Source organism: Carcharhinus amblyrhynchos, chromosome 7, assembly GCF_965287045.1.
Source record: "Carcharhinus amblyrhynchos chromosome 7, sCarAmb.v2.hapA, whole genome shotgun sequence".
Taxonomy (NCBI): domain Eukaryota; kingdom Metazoa; phylum Chordata; class Chondrichthyes; order Carcharhiniformes; family Carcharhinidae; genus Carcharhinus; species Carcharhinus amblyrhynchos.
This window is the reverse complement of record NC_137330.1, coordinates 121,438,768-121,455,313: the sequence shown is the minus strand read 5'-3', so window position 1 is coordinate 121,455,313 and position 16,546 is coordinate 121,438,768. Positions and strand designations below refer to the sequence as shown.

General features: G+C 43.3%; 1 protein-coding gene across 1 annotated transcript in view; it reads right to left on the bottom strand.

Moving 5' to 3' along the window:
* Positions 1–5,391: 5,391 nt before the first annotated feature.
* yipf3 (Yip1 domain family, member 3) overlaps positions 5,392–16,546 on the bottom strand; it is a 34,176-nt gene continuing 23,021 nt past the window's right edge. Inside the window, exons 5-9 of the mRNA XM_080193060.1 lie at positions 14,070–14,162; positions 10,191–10,322; positions 8,013–8,126; positions 6,864–6,987; positions 5,392–5,797 (exon numbers count right to left, since the gene is read on the bottom strand). Of these exons, the coding sequence (XP_080049186.1) occupies positions 5,670–5,797; positions 6,864–6,987; positions 8,013–8,126; positions 10,191–10,322; positions 14,070–14,162 (591 nt within the window). The 3' untranslated portion in view covers positions 5,392–5,669. The remainder of the gene's footprint in view (positions 5,798–6,863; positions 6,988–8,012; positions 8,127–10,190; positions 10,323–14,069; positions 14,163–16,546) is intronic.

Sequence of the window (16,546 nt, the reverse complement as noted above, 5' to 3'; positions counted from 1 at the left end):
AGCAACCACCTTCTCTAGGCTCAGTAAGAAGTCTCACAACACCAGATTAAAGTCCAACGGGTTTATTTGTTAGCACAAGCTTTTGGAGCACTGCCCCTTCATTAGGCGAGTGCAGGATCTGGTTCGTAAACAGGACATATATAGACACACTCAATTACAAGATAATGGTTGGAATTGGAGTCTTAACAGGTAATCAAGTCTTTACGGGTACAGACAATGTGAGTGCAGAGGGTTAAGTACAGGTTAAGGAGGTGTGAATTGTCTCAAGCCAGGGCAGTTGGTAAGATTTTGCAAGCCCAGGCAAGTTGTGGGGATTAAATAGTGTGACATGAACCCAAGATCCTGGTTGAGGCTGTCCTCATGTGTGTGGAACTTGGCTATCAGTTTCTGCTCAGCGACTCTGCGTTGTCACGTGTCTTGAGGCTGCCTTGGAGAACGCTTACCTGAAGATCAGAGGCTGAATGCCCCTGACTGGTGAAGTATTAAGAACATAAGAAATAGGAGCAGGAGCAGGCCATCCAGCCCTTCGAGCCTGCCCCGCCATTCAATAAGATCATGGCTGATCTGTCGCTGCTCAGTTCCACTTTCCTGCCCTCTCCCCATAACCCTTAACACTCCTGCCTGGTGATTGTGGGGCGGTGTTCATTCATCTGTTTTTGTAGTGTCTCCATGTCTCACCAATGTACTGTGCCTCGGGACATCCTTTCCTGCAGTGTATCAGGTAGACAACGTTGGCCAAGTCACAAGAGTATGTACCGTGTACCTGATGGATGGTGTTCTCACGTGAGATGATGGCATCCGTGTCAATGATCTGGCATGCCTTGTAGAGGTTGCTGTGGCAGGGTTGTGTGGTGTTGTGGTCACTGTTCTCCTGAAGGCTGGGTAGTTTGTTGCATACAAAACACTGGCATCTCCACATCGTGACCTTCTCTAGGGCAAATAGGGATGGGCAATAAATGCTGTCCTCACCAGTGATCTCCATGTCCTTGAATGATAATAAAAAAGTACTTTTGAAGTGCAGCAATTATTATAATGTAGGAATGTTGCGACCTGTGAGCATTGTCTGCAGCATCCTGAGAGCATGTCAATCCTTTTTGTAGCATAGTGACCAAAACTAAACCCTAGTGCATTATAAAACCTGAGCACAATGTCTAGAATTCTGTTTAAACAGCCCAGAATGCCATTCTTTTTGCATGTTGTTTAGATTTGATTTATTGTTACATGTATTAGGAAATAGTGAAAAGTATTGGTTCTTGCGCACGATACAAAGTATACCATTCATAGAATACATAGGGGAGAAGGAAAGGAGAGGATGCAGAATGTAGTGTTACAGTCAAAGCCAGGGTGTAGAAAAAGATCAATTTAATATAAGGTAGGTCCGTTCAAGTCTGATGGCAGTAGGGGAGGTGTTCTTGTGTAGGTTGGTACATGATCTCAGACTTTTGTATCTTTTTCCTGATGGAAGAAAGTGGAAGAGAGTATGTTTGGGGTATATGGGGGTCCTTGATTATGCTGGCTGCTTTTCCAAGGCAGCAGGAAGTGTAGACAGAGTTAATGGATGGATTGAGCTACGTTCTCAACACTTTGTAGTTTCTTCTGGTCTTGGTCTGAGCAGGAACTATACCAAGCTGTGATACATCAGGAAAGAATGCTTTATATGGTGCCTCTGTAAAATTGGTGAGAGTCATAGCAGACATGCCAAATTTCCTTAGCCTCCTGAGAAAGTGGAGGCATTGGTAGGCTTTCTTAACTATAGTGTCAGTATGGAGGAACCAGGATGGGTTGTTGGTGATCTGGACACCTAGTAACTTTAAGCTCTTGACCTTTTCCGTTCATGCCCATTGATGTAGGCAGGGGTAGGCTTCCACTATGCTACCTAAAGTTGATGACTATCTCCTTCGTTTTGCTGACATTGAGAGACATTATCGTCGTTGCACTATCTCACCAGATTCTCCATCTCATTCCTGTACTCTCTCTCATTATTGTTTGGGCAGCACGGTGGCACAGTGGTTAGCACTGCTGCCTCACAGGGACCTGGGTTCAATTCCAGCCCTGGGTTACTATTTCTGTGGAGTTTGCACATTCTCCCTATGTCTGTATGAGTTTCCTCTGACACTCCAAGGATGTGCGAGTTAGGTTAATTGACCATGTTAAATTGATGCTTAGTGTCAGGGGGGTTTAGTCAGATAGTTATTTGGGGTTACAGGGATCGGGCCTGGGTGGGATTGTAGTCGGTGCAGGCTTGATAATCCAAGTAGCCTCCCTTCTGCACTGTAGGGATTTTATGACTTCTATTGGATCTGACCCATGAGATCACGAAAGGAGTGAGTCTGTTGTTTGTTCAGGTTCTTTTTAAAATCACCTTGTGCTAAATTAAAAGTTCAATATTCGATAGTATTACATTTAATTTGACTGTCCAGTAAATGTGCTATCAGCCTTTAACTACACCTTTTGTCCTGCTGCTGTCCCCATTTTGTACTATCTTCACATATGACAGGCTGAAGACAACTGGCTTTAGCATTCTGATTAAGACAGCCAGTACAGAATTAAAATTGGCCCCCAAAGATGGTTCCGGTAGTGCCTTCATTCACTAAACCATTACTGTAGGAGAACAATCTACTGCCAGGTTAATCTGTTAAAAGGGATTCATGACACTAATTACTTTACAAAGGCAACTGTAACAAACTTAAAAAATTCAGAAGCAACAGTATCCAATCACCTATTGTATGAGGACTAATTCTGTGGTCACCTCAAGAAGAATAAATCAACAGTGCTTCTCTTTCCCTTTTCTCTATCACTCGTTCAAAGGGACAAGGTGCTTAATTCAAACCTCTCAACCTTTCAATTCAATTCTTATAACAATTTTTAATTGTTATTTCAAGGTAACATAATCCAATCTCTCTTCCCTTCCCTTTTACATCAGATCTATACAGCAATTGAGGAAGCAGTATAAACAGGTAGAAAATGAGAGCAGCAATGCAGCAGCAGGGGCATAGAGATCTATAATCAGCAATGGGCACACAGGTGAAGGGACTCAGCAATGGGGACAATAAGTATATTAGACTAGAAACGTTACACAAGTAGGAAAAAGATTTGAATTTATACAGTACTTTTCATGATTTCAGCATGCCCCAAAAGTATTTATATTGAATGAAGTGCTTTTGTTGTAAGGTAAGAAACGCAGCAACCAATTCGCACAAAGACTTAAAAATAGGACATGAGGTGAACTCCTTTGCTTGCCTTTAAATAGTGCAGCGGGAACCCTTTACATTCACCGTAAGAGGGAAAATAGAGTCTCTGTAACATATGAATAGTGGGATACAGACCGAGTAAGAACAGAAGGCTTTCTTTTAGTTGAGTTAGGGCATCATGATTGGCACATGCTTGGGGGCCAAAGGGCCTGCTCCTGTGCTGAAATTGTTTTTGTTCTTATATCATTTAAAGACAAAGTTAAGAGATTAACAGACTAAAAATCAGTAAACATGCAACATCCTAGGACAGTGCTGTTATATCTAGTAACTAGCTGTAAGCAAATTGCTGATAATTTGCACCAATCCACTTAATTCCCAATTTTCCCACCTCCTCTCAGGGTATTAACTCCCTAATGAAGGGGTTCCCGACGAATGGGTCCTTCACCAAGCAGTTATCCAGCATGCATGAATTTTGACAGTGTCAGCAAGCTAACAGACTCTGATGCCAACATAGCTTCTGCCTTATCTGTGTCCAATGCAGGTGCCTAGGCAGCAGACAGGCATGAGAACTGAACACACATCTCCCTCCCTATCCCAGGGATGCTGAGCACAATTGTAGTACTGCTGCTGAGATCAGCTAATAATGGAGCTTGGAGACATAGTCTTCATCAGTTATTGCTGAGGATTATGTTTCAAGGATATGGGGGCATTTTATTATATTTTTGGGCTGGAGGATTTGGGTTTTGCTTTTTGAAACTGAATGCCTGAATAAAATGTGCAGAACGTGATTTACAGATAAACTGTAGAGCAACTGTAGAGGCATCTTGAAGGGAATTACTTGATAGGACAGACGCAACACGGTTTCATTAAAGGGAAGTCGTGTCTGACAAATTTACTGGAGTTCTATGAGGATGTGTCTAGGAGAGCCGGTGGATGTGGTCTTTCTGGATTTTCAGAAGGCGTTTGATAAGGTACCTCACAAGAGGTTACTGCAGAAGGTCAGAGGACATGGAGTTGGGGGTAGGGTGTTAGCGTGGATAGAGGATTGGTTGTCAAATAGGAGGCAGAGAGTGGGGGTCAATGGGTGCTATTCGGATTGGCGGTTGGTGACTAGTGGGGTGCCCCAGGGGTCGGTGCTGGGGCCTCAGCTATTTACCATTTATATAGATGATCTGGAGGAGGGAACCGAGTGTAGGGTGTCGAAATTTGCTGATGACACCAAGATTGGGGGAAAGGCAAATTGTGTGGAGGGTGTGGAGAGTCTGCAGAAGGATCTGGATAGGCTGGGCGAATGGGCCAGGAAATGGCAAATGGAATTTAATGTTGGCAAGTGTGAGGTGGTCCACTTTGGTAGGAAGAATGGTAGGAAGGACTATTACTTACGTGGCGAAAAACTGCAGCAGGCGACGGTGCAGAGGGACCTCGGGGTCCTTGTGCATGAGTCGCAAAAACCCAGCCTGCAGGTGCAGCAGGTGGTCAGGAAGGCGAATGGGATGCTGGCCTTCATAGCGAGGGGGATTGAATATAAAAGTAGGGAGGTCTTGCTGCAGCTGTATAGGGCATTGGTGAGGCCGCAGCTGGAGTACTGTGTGCAGTTTTGGGCGCCGCACCTGCACAAGGATATTTTGGCCTTGGAGGGAGTGCAGAGGAGGTTTACTAGGCTGATACCGGAGTTGAGGGGGTTGAGCTATGAGGAGAGGCTGAATAAACTGGGCTTGTACTCGTTAGAGTTTAGAAGAATGAGGGGAGATCTCATTGAGACGTATAAGATGATGAATGGGATGGATAGGATAGAGGTGGAGAGACTCTTCCCGCTCAAAAAAGACAGTAGGACTAGGGGGCACAGCCTCAAGATAAAGGGGGGGCGGTTTAGAACGGAGTTGAGGAGGAACTTCTTCACTCAAAGGGTGGTGAATATCTGGAATTCTCTGCCCGTTGAAGTGGTGGAGGCTGCCTCGCTAAATATTTTTAAGAAGCGGGTTGATGGGTTTTTGATAAGAGAGGGGATTAAGGGTTATGGGGAGAGGGCGGGAAAGTGGAACTGAGCCACGACAGATCAGCCATGATCTTATTGAATGGCGGGGCAGGCTCGAAGGGCCAGATGGCCTACTCCTGCTCCTATTTCTTATGTTCTTATGTAACCCATGCAAGCAATAAGAAAACATAAATAAATACAATTAGGTCTTAAAACATGGACACGCACAGATATATATATATATAATATATAAGTTTAAAAAGTACAGTTCAATTATGTACAGATTGTGTTGATCAGTTAAGATGCTGGGGTAGAACGAAAGCCACCCCATTGCCCACACCACCACAATGAAATAGTTTATCTAAAGACTACAAACTGCTATTAAAGCAGTGTACAAGAGAGTACGAGCCTTTCCTTGCGATACGTTACACCCAGCCTAGTCCACGCACAATATCTCCATGGAGAATTGAGGCAAGGAAGAAAGAATCAAAAATCATTCAAAGTCAACGCATCTGCAGGCTGGTTCCAATCGATTTCACCGTGCTGTTCAACAAAGTGACAAAAAGTTCCGGTACATCCCGAGGAAATCTCACTGGCCCAGCATTGGGTCCCTCTAAGGTATCTAGGATACCTGTTGAAAAAAGAGGCACAGAATTTTGAAATGCTTTACATCTGGGCATCACTTCAGGTCATCAAATGTAATATAAACACAATGACAATTCATCTTAAATCTAGATTCGAGTTAAGATATATAACTTAACTACAACTCGCACAGCATTCAGATTGGAAAGAAAAGCAGGAAAAATTACTTCTAAAAATTATCCAGTGAATTAGTCAGTAAATGTATCTTGCACAAATAAGCCACAGAGTCTGAAGTCCCAAGTTTGATCCCTGGACTGTGCTGACTGAGTTCATCTCAGAAAATCAGCAGTTTGGGTGCTGCAATTGTAAAGTTTGTGCACTCAGTTTAGCACATACACACACATGGCTGCATGCTCAGACACAGCAGCCATTACAGCACAGTGCTACCCATGGAGCCAAATCCCAACAGATCACCAGCATCTGTGGAACCAGATCCCAGCACAAACCTGTCTTCAAGGCAGAACAGCAAAGGAGGAAAAGCAGAAGGTTTGGCATGAGGAAGTGGTGGTGAGAGTGGAAATTGCATATAAACACTTTCTTGCTTGCAATTGTTTTAGTTTACATTTTTTCTTCTAATTGTGAAACCACTGCATAATACAGCTGGAATGTCAACTGGTAACCAATTCTGACATTGTGTATTGTAGCAGATGCCAAAAAATTTGGAAACTATGTTAATTCATCCTCTCGTTTTCTACGTAAGGCTGTGGGGTAAGGCAATAATGATCTCAATGAAAACAAATGGTTTGCTCTGTTCATGCAAGGGGACAGAAGCAGACTACAATCCCGAGTAAATATCTAGAATCTCCATGTCTTAACCACAGTCTGCTACTCATTCAGCGTAAATCGGTGGCCTGGCGCACTCTGTTTTCTCCTGCCTAATTATGTCCCTGTTTCCCAACTGGTCTGCAGCCAATTTGGTATAAATGAGGAAATTATAAATGAACTCTAAACTAATATCCACTGCATCTCTGCCTCACTGAGACTGGATCACTAAGTGCAATAACACAGCAGAGTTCAGCTACTTGGTCTGCCCAGTTGGAGGAATTTTCCTGTACCTTCTACAATCCTGTGGTAAGCAAAGTGCAGGTATAGCAGGAAAACCATGTGCAGGGCAGCAAGAATCCCACAGACAGCGAGTCGCTGAGTTTGTCCAATCGTACGGGAGAGCATCACTGCGACCTGTGAAAGAGAGATTTAGAGTCTAGTATTCATTCCAACTGGTAATTCAAACTAAAAATAGATAAAATAACATTCCTTCTATGCCTATCCATTCTGAAACAGAAAGAGGGGGTTCTGGCTCCCATTTACTCAGTGAGTAAATGTACAACAAATGGTGCAATATGAGCAACAAAAAATGCTTCAGACTCATTTGCTGATCTAAACAAAGATTCCTCGCCCCACTCAATAGGTTCCAGCAAATAAGATGACTCTTTTCACCTCGCTGTTACTCTAGTGTAGCTTCATATATTTAGAGATTTTTTTGAAAAATGAGGTATATGATTATCTCTGGCAGCTTGTTCCACTCTCCACCCCCTCTAGATCCTTTTGTATCTCTCCCCTCTCACCTTAAACATACGTCCTCCAGTTTTCAACTCCCTTACCTTTAGGAAAAGATATTGTCCATCAACGTTATCTATGTCCTTCATCATTTTATAGACCTCTGTAAGATCACCCCTAAGTCTCCTACGCTCCAAGGAAAAAAAAGTCTCAGTCTACCCAGCCTCTCCAGCGCAAAAGGTTCTTGTTGGCACTCATGTTTCTCATGACTCACCTCATACCCCTGTTCTTTATTCCTTTTTATCACATTTATTTACTTTATTTTACCAAAGATCTAGCTTTTACTACATTCTAACCACTCTCTCAAGAAGTTTCTTCTAAAATCTTTATTGAATATATTAGTTATTATCTTGTATTTATGATCACTAGTTTTGGATTCCCCTATGAATGGAAACATCTTTGCTACATATACACTACTGAACTCCCTTCATAATTTTTCAGAATTCTTTTTGTCACCCTTCAGTCTTTGTGACAGAGAAAAGCCCCAGACTGTTCAATCTTTTCTGACAGGCATAATCTCCTAATTCTGGTATCAATCCTAATAATCCTTTTCTTTCCACCTTCTCCAATGTCGCTTGTAATTTCAGGACTACAACTCAGTGCTTTCATGTGCACAGTTATCAAACACAGAGTGAAAGATGGCCTACCATCCTGAGTGTGGACAGTCCTCCAATTATGAGCCATAACAGATAGAAAAGAGAATGCAGATGAACATTGTAGGTGACGAGCAACACAATGCAAGGTCCAAACAGACCATAACCCTGTGAACAAGACAGTTGAATCAATTCGGGCCAAAGCTGAGTCATTCCACATAAAGTAATGAATCATTGGGTATGTAATTCATCATTTGAAGTGTTATATTATTCTGATTATTGGTTTCTGACACCTGACATCGAGAAATAGACTTTTGCTGCGGGGCATTTAGTTACTAAGTTGTGTTCCTCACAAGGGATAGAATCACAGAATGGTTACAGCACAGAAAAATAAAAACTAGAAGCAGGAGTAGGCCATTCAGTCCTTCGAGCCTGCTCTGCCATTCATTTTGATCATCACTGACCATCAAATTCAATATCTTGCTCCCTCCTTCCCCCCATATTCCTTGATCCTTTCAGCCCCAAGAGCTATATCTAATTTCTTTTTGAAATCAGATGTGACGTCAACTACATTCTGTGTAGTGAATTCCACACATTCAGCACCCTCTGGGAAGAAATTTCTCCTCACCTCAGTTCTAAAAGATTTACCCCTTATCCTCAAACTATGACCCCTAGTTCTGGACTCCCCCACCATTGGGAACATTCTTTCTGAATCTATCCTGTCTAACCCTGTTAGAATTTTATAAGTTTCCATGAGATCCCCATAGACCATCCAGCCCATCGTATCTATGCTGGCTCAATGAAGGAGCAATTCACTAATGCCAATCCTCTGCTGTCTCCCTGTAACTCTGCAAAACCCTCCGTTTCAGGTAATAATCTAATTCCCTCTTGAATACCTTGATTGATCCTGTCTCCACCACACTCTCAAGCTGTGCACTGCAGATCCTTACCACTCGCTATGTGAAAAGGTTTTTCCTCGTTACCATTGCTTCTTCATTCAATTACCTTCTCTATTCTTTCACAAATGGAAACAGTTTCTCCCTTCTCTTCTGTCCCCACTTAATTTTGAATATCTCTGTCAAAGCTCATCTCAATCTTCTCTTCTCCAAAGAAACAGTCCCAACTTTTCCTACATTCTCACATAATCAAAGTTTCTCATTTCTGGATGCATTCTCCTGAATCTTTACTATACCCTCTCTACTTTCACATCCTTCCTAAATTGTGGTGTCCAGAACTGGATGCAATTTTCCAGCCAAGGTTAAACCACTGTTTTACACAGGTTTAACATAACTTCCTTGTCTTTTTATCGCTATAAATAAAGCCTAAGATGCTGAATGCTTTATTAATCATGCTTTCTCATTCTATCCTGTCACCTTCAATGGTTTATGCACATATACACACAGGTCTCTCTCTCTGCTCCTGCACCTCACATTTATTTTATATTGTCTCTTCTACCTACCAAAGTGAATCACTTGATATTTCTCTGCATTAAGCTTCATCTGCCACTCGTCTGCCATTCCACCACTCTGTCGATGATGTTCTTTTGAAATTCTCAGCCATCATCCTCACAGTTCACAAAGTTTCCAAGTTTTGTCCATATATTTCAAAATTGTGCTTTGTTGTATGCCACCTACAAGATGCACTGCAGTAACAGTACTGCACTGTAGGGTTCTATTCTTCTATGGTTCAGTATCTTCCAAACCTGCGGGTGACCTCAATCACCTAGAAAGACAAGGACAACAAATGGACAGGAACGCCAACACCTGCAAGTTCCCCTCTTAGTCACTCACCACCCTGTCTTGGAACTAGATAACCATTCCTTCATTGTTACTGGATCAAAAACGTGGAACTCCCTTCCGAACAGTACTGTGGCTCCACTTAGAACAGAAAGTGGTTCAAGGGCATCTTCTAGGGCAATAATTGGCGGGGCAGGCTCGAAGGGCTAGATGGCCTACTCCTGCTCCTATTTCTTATGTTCTTAATTACTGGCCTTGCCATGGTGATCAAAAGAACCTTGCAATGTTTATCGTCAATTCTCAGACATGGAGAAACAATCACCTGAATGTGATACCAGAGTGAAGACCCTACCCAGTGAATCAGATTTCAGAAAATTTCACCTTCTTCAGAACAGGATAAATTATTGGCAAAATAACTCAGAATTCTTTACTGATAAATACACCATGTTACATACTATAGCCTGTCCCTGCCTATTCCAGCTCCCAAAACACTCACCAGCAGTGACAACATCTGCAGCATTGTAATCTGGGCATTGCACAAATAGCCCAAGAAGTAGATAAAGGAGGAGACGCCCAGCCAATAACCAAAGCAGGTTCCAATCGCAGTGCCCATCAGTGTGCCCTCTCTCTGTAGGAACATACAGTAGTTTACCAGTTACCAAGTTCTAACAGTGCAACAACTCCGCTTGTTTAAAATTAATCCACTGAAAGGTCTCCTTATTTTCTCGCTTCTTCCCGCTTTTGATATTTTTTACTCATTTTTTTTCTTAGGCTCATGGGATTATATTAGCACGAATAGTGGATTGATTAACAGATGAACAGGAAACAATAAACAACTCAATATAAGAATGGCAGGGTGCAACTAGTGGAGTACTGAAAGGATCAGTGCTCAGGTATCAGCTTTCTGTAATCAATATCAACGGCTTAGGTAAGGAGACCATATAATGTATCCAGGTTTGCTATGAAGAGGACATAAAGAGACTCCAAAGGGATATAGACACCCCGCCTTCCCCCTCAGAACCAGCATGCAACTTACCACTCACCAGAAAATGACTGTGTGTGGGAAAATTGCAGTCCAGACTGTGCCTGAGGGACTGGCACAGATCACCCCAGCATCCTTGCCGTTATTATACTTAGGGCACAATCTTACCATCTCTTTGCACTCGGTGATCAGTGTAGCAAGCTGGGAAAATAGCATGTGACTTGGGCTTGCAGGGGTTTGGGGCTGCTTGTGCTGGTGTGCTGGTCTGGTGGTCGCTGCTGGCTTGGGACTCGTATTGCACGTATTTTCCCTGTCCTGTGAACAACTGCCAACAGGGTGGATATGAGGTTGAGTCCCAGCCCCACCAATGTCGCTCTGGTTTATTGCTGACATTCCATCCCAAGTCCCACTAACACTAACAAGAACAGGTCTGCCAAAGTCAAGGAGCTCTGCAAGTCTTAACCATGATCCTCATACCGCATGAACTCTGCAGTACTCCCTACAATGGCCAGCCATTGCCTGAAAGGCACGAGGGTGCATCTCTATTGTCTGAACTGCTAGCCATTCCTGGATGCCAGTGCACCAGATGTCCAAGTGGGTGCACTCATGTCTGTGCTTAAAGGATTCCCAATGCCTTTATGCCCCTGTGGCAAGGATGTGCCAATGGCTGGCAGCCAATTGCTGTCATGGGATGTTGTTGGGGTGCCAGCATCCAGACGCATGGGAACACAGATTGCTGAGAGGGAGTGAGGTGCATGGAATGGATAATCTTACTGACTGTGTGTGTCTCTTTCTCTCCTTCCCTCTCCCAATCCACAGCAAAGATGGATTATGCTTTGCAGCCAATAGAGCTGGTGGTTATTTTCATGGCTGCTGTTGCGGTGGAGAGAGATGGCCACCCGCAGCAAGGCCAGCCCAGGCCAGAAGCCACAGGAGGAGGCAAGAGGGCCGCTGGTCAGGGCCACTATGCAACTGCTCATCTACCCAAGGGGAGGGGGGTTGCAGCTGAAGGCAGAGATGGAGATCCGGATGTACAGGACCCGCATGTCACATAATGAGCTGTCGGATATCTTGTGCAGCTGCAGGCAGTCCTCCCACCCTCCTGTGGGACTCCTCCAAACAGCCTTGCAGTTGCTGCAATGCTGATGACAGCCTCTCCTTCAATCCCTGGCTCTACCTCTGCATCTCCAGCAGCTCTGGGAGAACTGATCCCAGCAGCCTGGCATCTGGCTGGAGAAAATTTTCAGGGGTGCAAGAGTTGTTGATGTGAATGTGTGTGGTTGGGAGGGTCTCTTAAAGTGTTAACACAGGCTCGGAGTTCATGACCCTTAAATCTTGACTTATTTGGTAACATTTTCAATGCTAAAGATGCTAGATAAATGCAAGTTGCTCTTGTTACAGTAATGAAAAAGTTCCTACTATTATACTTCACATTACCATTCTCCCTATGGGATAACAGATTTTTTCCCTTCTTTTCACTTTGAACTTTTTTCCATCCATTTGGATAATATTTGTTTAGTACATTCATCTACAGGTTTTTGTGAGTAAAAGAAAAAAAATGTGGCTGACACTGGCTGGCCAGCATATATTGCACATCCCTAGTTGCCCTTGAGGAGGCAGTGATGAGCTGCAGTCTGTATGGTGCAGATATACTGACACTCCCTCCTATGGAAGGAGGTGAGTTACTGGAGCACATCTTGTAGATGAAACATACTGCTATCATCATGTGTCAGTGGTGGAGGGAGTGAATGTTGAAATCCATGGATGTAGTGCCAATCAAGCAGGCTGGTCTTTTCTGGATGGTGTCTAGCTTCTTGAGTGTTGTTGGAGCTGCACTCATCCAGGCAAATGGAGAGTATTCCAGTACACTCCTGACTTGTGGATGATGGACAGGCTTTGGGAAGTCAGGAGGCAAGTTATTCTCCGCAGAAATCCCAGTCTCTACCTTTGATAAGGTTTCCCATGGTAGGCTCATGAAGAAAGTAACTGGTTGTCTCACAGAAGACAGAAGGTGGCGGTGGAGGGAAAGTTTTCAGACTGGAGGCCAGTTACCAGCAGTGTACCACAGGGGTCAGTGCTGGGTCCTCTGCTATTTGTGATTTTTATCAATGACTTGGAAGAGAGGGCTGAAGGGTGGGTTAGTAAATTTGCTGATGACACCAAGATTGTTGGAGTAGTGGATGAGGTGGAGGGCTCTTGCAGGCTGCAAAGAGACATTGACAGGATGCAGAGCTGGGCCGAAAAGTGGCAGATGGAGTTTAACCCTGATAAGTGCGAGGTGATTCATTTTGGTAGGACAAACTTGAACGTGGATTGAAGAGTCAACAGCAGGGTTCTGAGGAATGTGGAGGAACAGAGAGATCTTGGGGTTCATATTCACAGATCTCTGAAGGTTGCCACTCAAGTGGGTAGAGCCATGAAGAAGGCTCATAGTGTGTTAGCGTTTATTAACAGGGGTTTGAGTTTAAGAGTTGTGGGGTTATGCTGCAACTATACCAGACGTTGGTGAGACCACATTTGGAAATATTGTGTGCAGTTCTGGTCACCTCATTGTAAGTAGGATGTGGAAGCATTGGAGAGAGTGCAGAGGAGATTTGCCAGGATGCTGCCTGGTTTGGAGGGTAAGTCTTACGAGGAAAGGTTGGGAGAGCTATGTTCTATGAGCTGGGGCTTTTCTTTTTAGAGCGGAGGAGGATGAGAAGTGACTTAATACAGATTTATAAGATGATGAGGGGGATAGATAGAATGGACGTTCAGAGATTGTTTCCTCGGGTGGGATGTAGCTGTTACTAGGGGGCGTAACGTTTAAGGTTCATGGTGGGAGATATAGGACGGATGTTCGAGGTTGATTCTTTCGTCAGATAGTGGTTGGGGTGTTGAATGCACTGCCTGCTGTGATAGTGGAGTCGGACACTTTCGGAACTTTCAAGCGATTATTAGATAGGCACATGGAACACACCAGAATGATAGTGAGTGGGATAGCTTGATCTTGGGTTCGGACATAGCTCAGCACAATATCGAGGGCCAAAGGGCCTGTACTGTTCTATGTTCTCTTGTAGTATTTATATGGCTAATCCAGTTCAGTTTCTGGTCAATGGTAACCCCAGGATGTTGGTAATGAGAGATTCAATGATGGTAATGCCATTGAATGTCAAGGAGCGATGGTTAGACTCTCTCTCATTGGAGATGTCATTGCCTGACATTTGTGTGCCATGAATGTGATTGAATTTATACATTGTCTTATATTCAAAAACTGAAGTAAATTTTCTTTAAGAAAATTACAGTGCAGTAACTGTAATGTAGCAAAAAGTACATTGGAACCATCAACAGTCATTTAACAGTACCACTGCCCACTATTCATTTCTCAGTCATGTCATCAAATATAATACTTACAATTACTGTTCCAGATGTTTTCATCCCATGCAAAAGAATGGCCACCAGTGTGAAAACCAGCATCAAAGGGCCATACAGCTCTCCTGCAACTTTCTATAAGAGAAACAAAATACAGCAAATACCATTCCAAAATATTATTCCACCAAGTTCAGAATAAGTGAATAACTTTTTCAACAAGAATCAACCATTCAGCCCCACACCTACTTGTAATTCAAAATGGAAATGGAGAGAGAGTACAGAGCCAACATCTTCCTGTGAAAGTGAAGGGTAGGAGCCACAAGTCCAGAGAACGCTGGACATCAAGAGATATCCAGGGTTGGATAAGGAAAAAAATGTAGGCTATGACAGATATCAAGGGCTCAAAACAGCGGAATTGGGGAGGAGTGTAGAAAGTGCAGGGAGTTACTTTTAAAAAATTGAAAACAGCAAAGAGGAGGCATGAAAAACACTGGTAGGTAAAGTAAAGGATAATCCAAAGGTGTTTTATATGTATACTTAGGACAGGAGGATGACCAGGATGACTGGGACCAACATGGCAATTTGTGTGTGGAGCCAGAAGATGTAGGTGAGGTTTTAAATGAGTACTTTGCTGTTCACTATGGAGAAGGGTGCTGTAGGTATAGAAATCAAGGAGTGGCATTGTGATTTACTGCAACCACTTAAGAGGGAAGAGGTACTAATGGTTTTAACGGGCCTAAAAATGGATAAATCCCGAGGCCCAGATGAGATGTATCCTAAACCCAAAGAGAGAAAATGCTGGAAAATCTCAGCAGGTCTGGCAGTATCTGTAAGGAGAGAAAAGAGCTAATGTTTCAAGTCCAGATGACTTTGGACTCAAAACATCAACTCTTTTCTCTCCTTACAGATGCTGCCGGACCTGCTGAGATTTTCCAGCATTTTCCTCTTTTGGTTTCAGATTCCAGCATCCTCAGTAATTTGCTTTTATATTTATGAGATGTATCTTAGGCTGTGGGAGGACATTGAAGGGGCTTGACAATAATTTTCAAATCTTTTCTGGCCACAGGAGAGGTGCCTGAGGACTGGAGGACAGCTCATGTAGTCCTATTATTCAAGAGAAGTAGGGAAACACCAGGAAATAATATGTCTGTGAATCTAGCTTCAATGGAGGAAAACTACTGGGAAAAATTCTGAGGGGTATGTCTATTTCTTTTTAAAAATGTTTACCGACAGTTACATGGGTAAGATTGGTATAGAGGGATAGGAGCCAAACATGGGCAATTGGGACAAGCTTAATGGTAAAATCTGGGCAGCATGGACAAGTTGGGCCTGTTTCCATGCTGTAAATCTCTATGACAGAATTTCCAGTTGGGGAGGCAAAGATTAATCAAGGATAGTCAGCATGGTTCTGTCAAAGGGAGATCATGCCTAACACATTTAAATGAATTTTTTGAGGAGGTGATGAAGTGTGCAGATGAGAACAGTGCAGTTGGTATAGTCCACATGGACTTCAGTAAGGCTTTTGACAAGGTTTCACATGGAAGGCTAATAAAGAAGGTGAGACCCCATGTTATCCAGGACAATTTGGCAAACTGGATCCAAAATTGGCTTAGTGGCAGAGGCAGAGGGTAATGGTCAAAAGTTGTTTTGAGACTGGAGGCTTGTGTCCAATGCTGTTCTGCAGGGATCGGTGCTGGGTCCCAATTACTACCTGAGCCACATGTGAAATGGCATGGGATGGAAAAATGAGAGAAGTAAACATGTGGCTAATGGAGTGGTGCAGGAAAAGGGAATTCCATTTCACGCGGCATTGGCATCAGTATTGGAACAGAAAGGATCTGTACCATTGGGATGGTCTCTACCTGAACTGATCTGGGACCACTGTTCTAGTGAAAAGGATAAATAGGTGGTCACAACAACTTTAAATTAACAAGCTGGGGGAAGGGATGGATAAAACTAAAAGAAAAATGAAAGTTAATGGAAACCAAAGCATCAGGTTAGTATGAGAGTAGAAGATAGAGGTTAATAGGATGAACAGGCGTGACTGGTCTAATGACCATCAGAGATTAGTAAAGGAGATCAAATGTGTAAAGAGTGTAGCGCACAAGAAAATCCTGCAAAAGACAAACCAGGAGGACATATTTAAAACCCAATACCTAAATGCACATAGTATTTGGAATAAGGTCAATGAGCTGATGGCACAAATAGAGATAAATGGATATGATTTGGTGGAGATTACTGAAACATGGTTACAGGAGGACTGGGAGTTGAATGTCCAAGGGTACTCATTATTCCGAAAGGATAGACAAGATTGGACATGAGGTGGAGTTGCTTTATTGGTTGTATTAGGAAATGAGATTGGCACTAAGGGTCAACATGTTGAATCGATTTGGATGGAAACAAAAAATAAAGGAGAAAACATCTTGGTCGGAGTAATCTACAGGCCCCCGAGCAATACTTCCAAAGTGGGGCATACTGTAGACCAAGAAATAATGAGGGCTTGTGAGAAGGGCACAACA